This window comes from Megalobrama amblycephala, linkage group LG12 (assembly GCF_018812025.1).
Source record: "Megalobrama amblycephala isolate DHTTF-2021 linkage group LG12, ASM1881202v1, whole genome shotgun sequence".
Taxonomy (NCBI): Eukaryota; Metazoa; Chordata; class Actinopteri; order Cypriniformes; family Xenocyprididae; genus Megalobrama; species Megalobrama amblycephala.
The window spans coordinates 22,239,925-22,252,389 of record NC_063055.1 but is presented as its reverse complement, the minus strand read 5'-3'; the positions used below and the strand labels follow the sequence as shown (position 1 = coordinate 22,252,389).

The following is a 12,465-nucleotide window of genomic DNA, read 5'->3' as shown; positions in this document are numbered from 1 at the left end:
CCGCTTGTCTTTATCAGTGGAGAACGACTAATCAATTCAAATGGCGGTCGGTCTCGCTGCTTCAGAAGAGCGGTTTCTTCAGCCATAGGCAGAGCTAATGCTTGTATGATGAGAGTGAATCTGGGTATGTATTTTTTTTCATTTAAAATCCTTCTCGTAAAGACTTAATTTCTTTGATGTGAGCACAGTAAAACCTTAAATCCCTAATTGAGCATTAGGGATCTTATGAGTCAGTCAGAACCCACTATGAATAATGTATGACTGACAGCACCATCAAGTTAAGTAATGTTTTGATAAATGTGAATCTTTATTTAACATTGAGAGAGAATGGTTTTTCAGATACCTTTGCTATATTATTATTATATTTTGGAGTATATTGCCTACATTTTCATTCCAAGAAATTAAAAAATAATTTGAAATGTTTGAAGTGAACTATGTAAATCTCTGGTGACACTTTCACTACCCATAGTATGATAACATTGTGACGGAATGTTAATAGATTACCAGGTCTCTATTAAGGATTTACTGTCAAGGCCTATCTTGTCCTGGTGTGACAGTGAGACGTGATCAGCTTACAGTAGACTAAATTCAGAATTTACCTATTACTGTATTTGCTTTGAAAAAAGCAACATTTCTTTGAAATGAATCCGAGAACTATTATGGTATAATATTATGGTAAAAAAAATATATATATATAAATGTGCATATTTTTAAAGTATAATTTCTGCATTGTCTTGACATAAGGTTTTCAATTTTATTTTTATGATTATTGTTGCTGGGTTTTTGTTTGTTTGTTTGTTTGTTTGTTTGTTTGTTTGTTTGTTTTTTTGTCACACTCTTTTTAAGTCAATAGTATCATGTAGATTATTTGTGATTTTTAGACAAAACACACACACACACACACACACACACACACACACACACACACACACACACACACACACACACACACACACAAATATTCACTATATCCTTTCCCAGGGTTCCTTTCAGTTCTGCTCTGGCTGAAGTTTAAACCTGTAGCCTTTGTGAGGCCAGCCCAGATCCTCCAACCATTAAGCACCTCTCAGCATCGCCTGTATTCTCTGTAAAGATTTGCTCAACTACACTTAAAATAGGGCTGGGCAAAAATGTAATCTCGATCATTTTTTTCCCATATCGATCGATAACTATATATATTTCGATATATAAACTGTTAATGCTGCCAGCTTTAAAATAGTATCCCAACTATGACTGAAGCCACAAAAATTTAAGGGTTTATTAATTACATTTTAAAGTATAGTTTATTAACAAAAACAGATTACACATTTGGCCTTAAAAAATTAAGACAACTTACTAATTTAGCATGTGACTTTTAATTATAAACAAGCCCGAAATACACCGGGGACTCTACACAATTGCAGGCTGATCCTTCAGATTCTTACAACCATCTAAAACATTTTATATAAAGGCCATAAAGTAGACATTGTCATAATTCATCAACTTGAGCCAATTAGCAATCGCTTGGCATATATTTGCGCTTTTCATTAATTGAGAATCACTTTGAAGCAGTCTGAAGCCGCCTTGTGACATTGCAACATGCAGCGTTTTTTGTGAAATACTGCAGTGCACGTGGGAATGTCAGTGGGAGTAAACAGTTCTGACGCACACATAACGAGCAGGTACGAAACACGTAGGGCGAGGGGAGATTTTCCACTAGTTAATCGATCGTGGATGGTTTCATTATCTTGGGCGGATACAAAAGTATGAGAGGATAAAAATAATAAAAGCATAAATGTGTCTCCAAATAGTGCGGCCGTTAATATACCTAATCTGCGCCTGGTCGCTTTTCAAATAATCAAACCACTTGCATATAACTGAATTCGTGCTACCTTTTTTGTCGACAAGTTCATCATTTTTGGATAATAACTCGAGGTTAGTTTCACTTTCGTCGCTGCTTCCACTCATTTTTTGTCGGCCTTGTGTCGAGTTTTCTTTGCAAAGTGCCATAGGAAATTTACTTTGTTCTTTGACGTGAACGTTTAAAGCTGCACGCCGAATGGCTGTTGTCGCATATTTCTGCTGTATGATTGGCTCTTATATTAATCCATATTGAGTAAAAATGCCTAGAGCTTATCATCGTTATCGACATATATTTTATCGCGATTTGATATGATATCGTTTATCGGCACAGCCCTACCTTAAAACAAAGCTATACATGTTTACTTTCCTCACATTACTCTTGATTGGATATGACATGGCACTAATTCCTGCCTGACTTTTTTTTCTCAGAATTATGCCACAGCTCATAAGGGGAGGTTAAAGCCAAGTGACATTGCCTCCTGCTGAAAATAAAATCAAATTATGAGCATTAGCTAAGCCGCTGTAGGAGCTTATGCATCTGCTTCAGGTAAACACTTGTGTCAGCTCCAGGAATGGATCTGCCACCCTCAGAATCATGAACGTCAAGCTGTGTTCTCAGTAGACTATTTATGACACCCTGCTGACTCTAAAAGCGGTACCCTCACTTACTTCAATGTCCATAGGCATTACCGTCGGACTATTTTTGTGTGTGTGTGTTTTAATCCTCTGCGACTGTTTTTGCTGCTTTTAGCTAGATGATTTAGTCCCTTTATAAGCTGAAATAATGATTTCTGTGCTATTGCTCATTCCAGGAAGAACCATTTGTGATGGTCTCAGAAAATGTGCTTGGGAAACCTAAGAAGTACCAGGGGTTCTCAATTGATGTGCTGGACGCTCTGGCCAACTACCTTGGTTTCAAATATGAGATCTACGTGGCCCCTGATCACAAATATGGCAGCCAGCAGGCTGATGGGACCTGGAATGGTCTTATTGGAGAACTGGTTTTTAAGGTAAGACATAATGTTTATCTATATTGTGCAACATCTGTCTGTCTGTCTGTCTACTATATATCTATCTATATGTCTGTTTACTGCTTGTCTATTATTGACATATTTGAAATTCAATTATACAAACCCGATTCCAAAAAAGTTGGGACACTGTACAAATTGTGAATAAAAAAGGAATGCAATCATTTACAAATCTCATAAACTATTTTATTCACAATAGAATATAGATAACATATCAAATGTTGAAAGTGAGACATTTTGAAATGTCATGCCAAATATTGGCTCATTTTGGATTTCATGAGAGCTACACATTCCAAAAAAGTTGGGACAGGTAGCAATAAGAGGCCGGAAAAGTTAAATGTACATATAAGGAACAGCTGGAGGACCAATTTGCAACTTATTAGGTCAATTGGCAACATGATTGGGTATAAAAAGAGCCTCTCAGAGTGGCAGTGTCTCTCAGAAGTCAAGATGGGCAGAGGATCACCAATTCCCCCAATGCTGCCGCGAAAAATAGTGGAGCAATATCAGAAAGAAGTTTCTCAGAGAAAAAATGCAAAGAGTTTGAAGTTATCATCATCTACAGTGCATAATATCATCCAAAGATTCAGAGAATCTGGAACAATCTCTGTGCGTAAGGGTCAAGGCCGGAAAACCATACTGGATGCCCGTGATCTTCGGGCCCTTAGACTGCACTGCATCACATACAGGAATGCTACTGTAATGGAAATCACAACATGGGCTCAGGAATACTTCCAGAAAACATTGTTGGTGAACACAATCCACCGTGCCATTCGCCGTTGCCAGCTAAAACTCTATAGGTCAAAAAAGAAGCCATATCTAAACATGATCCAGAAGCACAGGCATTTTCTCTGGGCCAAGGCTCATTTAAAATGGACTGTGGCAAAGTGGAAAACTGTTTGTGGTCAGACAAATCAAAATTTGAAGTTCTTTTTGAAAAACTGGGATGCCATGCCATCTGGACTAAAGAGGACAAGGACAACCCAAGTTGTTATCAGCGCTCAGTTCAGAAGCCTGCATCTCTGATGGTATGGGGTTGCATGAGTGCGTGTGGCATGGGCAGCTTACACATTTGGAAAGGCACTATCAATGCTGAAAGGTATATCCAAGTTCTAGAACAACATATGCTCCCATCCAGACGTCGTCTCTTTCAGGGAAGACTTTGCATTTTCCAACATGACAATGCCAGACCACATACTGCATCAATTACAACATCATGGCTGCGTAGAAGAAGGATCCGGGTACTGAAGTGGCCACCTGCAGTCCAGATCTTTCACCCATAGAAAACATTTGGCGCATCATAAAGAGGAAGATGTGACAAAGAAGACCTAAGACAGATGAGCAACTAGAAGCCTGTATTAGACAAGAATGGGACAACATTCCTATTCCTAAACTTGAGCAACTTGTCTCCTCAGTCCCCAGACGTTTGCAGACTGTTATAAAAAGAAGAGGGGATGCCACACAGTGGTAAACATAGCCTTGTCCCAACTTTTTTGAGATGTGTTGATGACATGAAATTTAAAATCAACTTATTTTTCCCTTAAAATGATGCATTTTCTCAGTTTAAACATTTGATATGTCATCTATGTTGTATTATGAATAAAATATTGAAATTTGTAACTTCCACATCATTGCATTCTGTTTTTATTCACAGTTTGTACAGTGTCCCAACTTTTAATAACATATTAGTGTGTGACCTTTTCTGATCCATAATGTGTATATACTGCCCAATTCTGATCCATAATGTGTATATACATTAATGTTCAAATGCTGCACGGACAAAACTTTGTCGACACCCCTTAAAATAACAAGTTTGGCTATTTTAACCTCATTCATAATTAATTAACAAGTGCAAGAAATCTAGAATATATCATTAAAATCTCATTAGACAAACTTACTTTTTAGTCGATTGAAAACGGTCTCCACAAATTATGTATACAAAAGGCAATATTTCAAGTGTTAATACATTTAAAGCTCAAAGGACCATTTCAAACTATTTTAATGATGCAGAATTATTTTAGCACAGTCAGCTCTTCCTTTGATTTGACTAACATAATACAGTCTGGCTGAATGCCGCAGATTTATGTGCTTTCCTTTGGCTTTCTCAATCTATCTTGGGCTTTTCAATTTCCATGGTATTCCCAAACAGTCTGCACTGCTTTGATAAAAAGAGCACAGATTTCTTACATGTGAATGAGGGAAAAACCTCATACTGAAATGTTGTCCGCTGGAAGATAAACAAAAGGCAAAACTCACAGCAGTGAGAGGTCAGATACACATTTTCAGGGCCATTACACCAAACCTCCCGCTGCTTTCCATTCCACAGCTTTTTCAGTTCCGCGACACACCTCCATCCCTACTGCTTCCTGTGCTGAGAATATTCCTCACCACTGTTCAGTCAGGGGAATGGAAACATGAGCCACAGTGTACTGCCGCTTATCTTCGTTTCCAGAGAGATAGACCAGAATGCAAGGAAAATATTAAGGAGCTCTAATCCCATTGTTATGGTCTCTGTTGACACATTGTTTTCCAGCAACTTCACATCTGTGTGCTTTCATGATAGACCAGACCTTTGATGTTTTATTGAAATTCACTATTTCAGCAAAAGAGTTTTTTTTATATTTCCTGTGCTTTTTGTGTTCTAATCGTGTAAAGTCACGATTACAGCTGTTATGACATGATACAACAGGCCAGGGAATCACAGAGGAAACAACTCTCATTTACACTATCATTCTGATGTTTTGGGTCAGTAAGATTTATTATTATTATTAAATTATTAATTAAATTAAAATGACTGAAAAGAAACCAAGGCCTGAGCCAATCACAACCAACAGCCCAATAAAATTTATGTAGGTTTCTTTCTAGATTTTAATATTGCAATGGGTAATTGACATCTAGAAAATCCAAACGACTTCAGACTTTATGGCCAATAAAGAAAGTGTGAATAGTCATTTTTGAGTTATTATTCTCCTCATCATATTTAATTTACAAAATAATTTTCAAATGTTTTACTCCCTTGAACTAAAGGTTTAAAAAAAGTTTGTCTTGTTTTCCGAAACGCGACAATGGGTGGATGGTATTATTTTCAATAAACATCTCTATAGCTCCATAATTTTGCGAGTTGAACTAAAAATAAAGCTAAAAACTTGCTCGTTTACACTCTGACCCTTTCTTGTTTGCCACTGGCTGCAAAATACAACGTGAAAGTGCAATGCTGATGCTGTGTAGTGGATTCACACATCTATGAGCAAAGCATTTTCATTTCGGTTGAAGGGACAACCGAACACGCCTCACACCCTCCGCACCCTTCCTCCCCACATCAGAAAAAAAAGCCCATCCCTAATGAATACTACTGTTTTGAAATTTCTTTTCATCAAAGAATCCAGAGGAAAAAAATATATCACATTTTCCACAAAAATATTAATCAGAACAACTGTTTTCAACATTTCAATAATAAGAAATGTTTCTTGAGCACCAAATCAGCATATTAGAGTGATTTCTGAAGGATCATGTGACACTGAAGACTGCAGTAATGATGCTGAAAATTCAGTTATGCTGTCACAGGAATAAAAAACATTTTAAAATATATTCAGATAGAAAACAATTCATTTTAAATTGTAGTAATATTTCACAATATTACTGTTTTACTTTTATACTTAAAATAAAATGATCAATCATTTATATAACTATTTCAGCTTTTCTAAGCTTTTTTACTCCACAGTCCATGAAATTAGTAGATTTAGTGAGCTGTAAGTTAATTGTGTGTGGGGGCATAAAATCAGGCTATAGTGCTTACGTTATGTACATGTCTTCTTTCTTCTTACACAAGTGTAGGATATGTGTCATTTTTTAATTCACTGATTTAAAAAAATCATCAATGTGTGTTAGAAGCCGCTCTCCTGTTGTGCCCCTTGTTGAAATTGTTGAACTGTTTCAGTTTGCTTTTAGATGTTTTATAAAGCCAGCACTTGACAATAAGCCTTTTTTTTTTTTGTGCTATTTTCAAAATAAGTGGTGAATTTTCAAAGCTCTTAGTATTCTCCCAACAGCTCATCAAAAGTTCATTTTTTTCATGTATTACAGCATAATTGCAGTTGACTTGGTACAAAATCACAAAGTACTACAAATCACAAAACCAAACTGTTTCACAAATACAAAGCTTTCATTTCAGATAACTGTAATTATAATGCAGTTAACACTGGATAAATATTACAGGCATTATGGATTTTATGTCTATTTGGGACTCAAATGATGACTCTACATTACAATATCATACCATTTTTCATTCAACACATCTAAGGGCAGTTTAAAACATGTATATTGTATTGTTAGCTGTTGAATTACTGTAGCTGATTGATAAAATGTCTAAACTGAAAGAAAAAACTAAAGTAGATGTTTGTGCAATCAATACTGTCTTTTAAAATGGGAATGATTTGAGGTAACAAAGTTTAATCGTACATCAAACTTTTGATTGACATTAGACCCCTTCAATTTAGGCCATAATTCCACTAGCATACTAACACTGCATCTATTCTGTTCTCATTTTAAGTATTCTCTACTCTAGAAAGTGACAGGCTCTTGTTATAAAGCAGGCAGTCTGGTACTACCAAGTTTCTAGGTCGAGACAATCAGAGGAGCACTTGTTGTGTGGATTAACATTTGTGAAGTGATTCGGGCTCCGGATGCTTCTCTAACCCTGCTCAAACACAGAGGTCCTGTGGGGTCCCTGATCTCTGAAAATGGCCAGGCAGGTTAATGGGAGTCAGACAGGTGACTCTGGCTCTCACCCTATGATAATGACATGCCTTTGTTCTGCCGATGGTAATGTCTCTTGACAGGAACTCTCTCAGGCTGCAGAGGTCTCATCTAATCTCAGCACTGCTGTGCGCACCTAGTCACAATAATTTCCAGAACTGCCAAAAAAAGGAAAAGAAAGCAAATTAGATGTTGTTTAGCATTTAAAAGCCATAGAAACAATTTTAGTTTTGGCAGCAGACAGTGTTACCTCAGGATTCACTAGAGGAAGATGTGGATATTTTTGTTTATTTATATTGTGATTATGGACAATGAGGAGTGCTGTGTATTTGCACATATTTTTTATTTATTTTTGGAATATGGGATAGTAAATGGAAATAGATTTTTCATTATGTCTGTGGATCTTTGTGCCGTCTGGTCATTTTATTTTCTACTGAAAAAGAAATAAAGAGAAATGAGAAACTTGTTTTTGTTTGTTTTGTTTTTTAATTTAAGAAATGGAAAAACAAGAAAAAATCATTGTGTATGCATTTGTGGGCTGCCCTGAAACGCCCCTTTTATATGATTAGTCAACCCTCCCCTGCTTCTGTACTGTTACACGGTACGTGCAAGCTCACAATTCATTTTCAATGGTAGAGGCACAGCAGGCATCCCAAGCTTGTTCACAAGAATCCTGTGCTTACAAAAGATTTATAAAAAAAAAAAAAAAAATCACAGAAAGTACATGGACCTGTGTGTCCCTGTAATAAATCGGGACTCAGCGTAGGATCCATATGCAAGCTTTTATTAAACAGAGTTCGTAGTCAGACAGGCAATGGTAGAACAACAGCAGACAGGTATGGCAGAGAGCAGGCAGAATCGTAGTCGGAGAACAGGCAGTAGGTCAGGGCAGGCAGATGACAATCATAAGTCCAAGACAGAGCAGATAATCCAAAGGGCAGGCAGCAGAGAATCGTACATGGGAAACAGACAGGATCAGTAACAGGCAGACTAACACAATGACAAATGCTCAGAATTGCAACCAGAGTATACAAGACCTTGCAACATGTGTGAGAATGTGAATGGAGGCTATGGCGGGTCGGGAGCCTCGGGCAGCAACGGCGGGTCGGGTGCCTCGGGCAACCGTGGCAGTTCGGGAATCCTTGGGATGCCAAGGTGGGTCAGGAGCGTCGGGTAGCCATGGCAGTTCGGGAGCCTTGGGACACCAAGGCGGGTCAGGAGCGTCAAGCAGCCATGGCAGTTCAGGAGACTTTTGACGCCAAGGCGAGTCAGGAGAGTCGGGCAACCATGGCAGTTCGGGAACCTCGAGCAGCCACGGCGGGTCAAAGGCCGTGGGCGGCCATGGCAGTTCTGGAGACCCACCCACAAGTTCCCCACCCACAGATATATGGAATGTGTTGGTGGGCTGGAGCTGGTTCGTGGAAGGCTGGAGCTGGCTCCAGGGCAAGGAACTTGGGTGCACTGACAGGGCAAGGAGCTTGGGTGGCGCCGGCAGGGCAAGGACCTTGGCCGTAGATGCTGGCAGAGCGGCCATCTTGTCCGGAGACACTGGCGAAGCGGCCATCTTGTCCGGAGACACTGGCGAAGCGGCCATCTTGTCCGGAGACACTGGCGAAGCAGCCGGCGGGCTTGAGTGTGAAGCGGCCGGCGGACTTGAGTGCGAAGCGGCCGGCGGGCTTGAGTGCGTAGCGACCGGAGGGCTTGAGTGTGTAGGGACCGGCGGGCTTGAGTGCGAAGTGGCCGGCGGAGGCTTCGGAATGCCAGCTGCTCGTGCTGAAGTCAGCGGTGGATCGTCCAAACTAGACAACAATCCTCTCTGCTCTCGGACAGGTCCAGAGACGTGACGTAACTCTGGGCAAGACATGACGTGACTCTGGGTGATCAGCGGAGACCTGACGTGGCTCTGGTCGATCAGTGGAGACTTGATGTGGCTCTGGGCGATCAGCGGAGATGTGACGTGGCTCTGGGCGATCAGCGGAGACGTGACGTGGCTCTGGGCGATTAGCGGAGACGTGACGTGGCTCTGGAAGATCAGCGGTGACTTGACATGGCGTTGTTGTTGTGGCCACCATTTTGTGTTTTCTAGCGTGGCAGCCATTACATGAGTAGACGAGGTGTCGCATTCCTCCTCGACACCCACAGTAAATGGAGAGTCAACAGTCAATAATGCAGACTCCAGAAAGTGACTTAGGGATGAACGGGGTCCCTCACAAATGAGTTGCGATTTAAGTGGCTGATTAATGCCCTCACAGAAAAAGTCTATCGGCACACAGTCCGGCAGGTCTGAACAATATACAGTGTCCAAATATTCTTTAATGTAATCCTCCAGTGATCGTGTGCTCTGCTTGAGCCCTAATAACAATAGTGCAATGTTCCTACCAGACCAGTGTTCTCCAGAAAAGCTGCTGGATCCTTGTTGTGGCGAGGTCTTCTGTAATGAATCGGGACTCAGCGTAGGATCCATGTGCAAGCTTTTATTAAACAGAGTTCGTAGTCAGACAGGCAATGGTAGAACAACAGCAGACAGGTATGGCAGAGAGCAGGCAGAATCGTAGTCGGAGAACAGGCAGTAGGTCAGGGCGGGCAGATAACAATCATAAGTCCAAGACAGAGCACATAATCCAAAGGGCAGGCAGAAGAGAATCGTACACAGGAAACAGACGGGATCAGTGACAGGCAGACTAACACAACGACAAACGCTCAGAATTGCAACCAGAGTATACAAGACCTCGCAACGTGTGTGAGAATGTGAATGGTTTAAATAGTCCAGATAATGTGCTGCAGCTGGGTGTGGTGATTACTGATTGGTGGAGTGAGTGCAGGTGATTGGCAGGGAGGATTATGGTAACTGGAGTCCGGGAATGACTGGAACTGTGACAGTCCCGCTGTATTGAAGGTTTTTCATACTGTTTTTCACCATACAAACACAAGGAATAATATTTTCAATTATTTTGTTTTATACATGTTTGTTTATTGTTTGTGTTTTTTTTTTCAAAGAAACTTGCATTGCCTTTAAATTGTACATTTTTGTTAGTTAATCCATTCCCTGAACCCAACAATATAACCCATGACCTTGATGTTGCAAGCACCATGTTCTGTTTAAGCTACATGAGCTGTATTTACCAATAAAAAATACAAAATAATTTATACATTTTTTACCAAATGTTTGAATATTTAACTTTAAAAATTATTTGATATTTTACATATAATATGATTGTTAATGTGCTCTAACTTAATCTTTTTTTAGAGTTTGCATTGCTCTGTGTTCAGTATTGTTCTTGTCTTATGCTATATTATATTATTATGATACACATATGAATCTGTTCTTTGCAAGGTCTGGTTTTAAATATGTCAGTTTTCTGTGTGTCTTTTTGTTGGGCAGAGAGCAGATGTAGGTATGTCAGCCCTGACCATCACCCCTGAGCGGGAGAGTGTGGTAGACTTCACCACACGCTACATGGACTACTCCGTCGGTGTGTTGCTGAGGAAGGCGGAGAGGACAGTGGATATGTTTGCATGCCTGGCCCCTTTCGACCTGTCTCTTTGGGCATGTATAGCCGGCACAGTGCTCCTGGTGGGCACTCTGGTGTATCTTCTCAACTGGTTGAACCCTCCCAGACTGCCGATGGGCTCGGTCTCCTCCACGACCCTCTACAACTCCATGTGGTTTGTCTACGGCTCCTTCGTTCAGCAGGGTGAGTATGTGCATGAGCGTGTGATATGCTTTGTGCTGGAAGAAGAAAAGAGATTCAAGAGCAAGAAAAAGTAGAGATATCGAGAACAGCAGGGCAGAAAGATAATTTTAAGTGCTCACTTTCTGTTTAAAGTGTGTCCGTGTGTAATGCAAGATGTGTGTGAGTGTTTTGTGCACCAAAGATTATATGTGACAAAGGGAGAAAATTACAGAGATAGAGAAAGTCAAGGGAAAGTGAAAAATTATACGCAAATCATATCTGCACTTTCTGGTTTTCTTTCAAATTCTTAAAGGGTCAAAAGAACCCTGTTTTTTGGACAAAAGATAGAAAAAAATCTAAATCTGTGTGGAAGGGAGGGGTAATCTTCAGAAAAGGGAAACAAGCAAAAAAAAGAGAGCGAGTAAAAAAAAAGATAGTGTGTGAGAGAAAGAGGAAAACTGCGTCAGTCACTGTGAGGGTTTTGTATCCTCAACATGTTCAGCGAACATCAATTGATGTAATTAAATACCAGCAATATTTTGGCATGTTTTACTACAGACTGCTTGTGAAGGCCAATTCCAGTTTTACGGCTGTGACATATGCAGTCACAATGTGAAATGTAGCTTCTGAGAAAAAGTACTAATAGCAAACCATTTGTATACACTTTTCTAAACCCCTGCAAATCCCACTGTAGATATTATTTCCTGTTTGTAGTTGTAAACAGTAGAAACTTTACCATTTTACTCTGTGACATGAAATGCACAATCTAGAAGCAACAATATCTTCAGAATGACAGTTTGGTTCTCCATAGAACAGAACATTTTTTTGTGATTATTGTCTTCTGTTCTGAAAGCGGTGTTAAAAGAATAGTCCACCCAAAAATTCATTATAAATGATATATGATGATAAAATGATATATGCAGCCCTATATTTTATGTAAACATAGTGAAAACAAATTACAGTGTATGGGAGGTGATGTGCCTATAAATTCAATTACATTTCCTTTTGATATTTTTAATTACAAGAATATGTCCTGTGTAAACGCACATGGATTTATAAACATGACTATGGGAGATACTTATTGATAAAATGATGTTAAAAAAAAAAAAAAAAAATAGAAAATTGGATCCCTCATTTGAAACCATCAAACATGGACGGTAAATATT

At 39.5% G+C, this 12,465-nt stretch overlaps 1 protein-coding gene across 11 annotated transcripts in view; it reads left to right on the top strand.

Moving 5' to 3' along the window:
- grid2 (glutamate receptor, ionotropic, delta 2) overlaps positions 1–12,465 on the top strand; it is a 519,954-nt gene that overhangs the window by 386,726 nt on the left and 120,763 nt on the right. For all 11 annotated transcript variants that reach the window (XR_007187436.1, XR_007187438.1, XR_007187437.1 and 8 more), the window contains 2 exons: positions 2,655–2,852; positions 11,008–11,320. Coding sequence is in view for 8 of the 11 variants with exons in the window: in XM_048209694.1 (XP_048065651.1) it covers positions 2,655–2,852; positions 11,008–11,320 (511 nt within the window). In the remaining 3 variants the exon portion in view is untranslated. The remainder of the gene's footprint in view (positions 1–2,654; positions 2,853–11,007; positions 11,321–12,465) is intronic.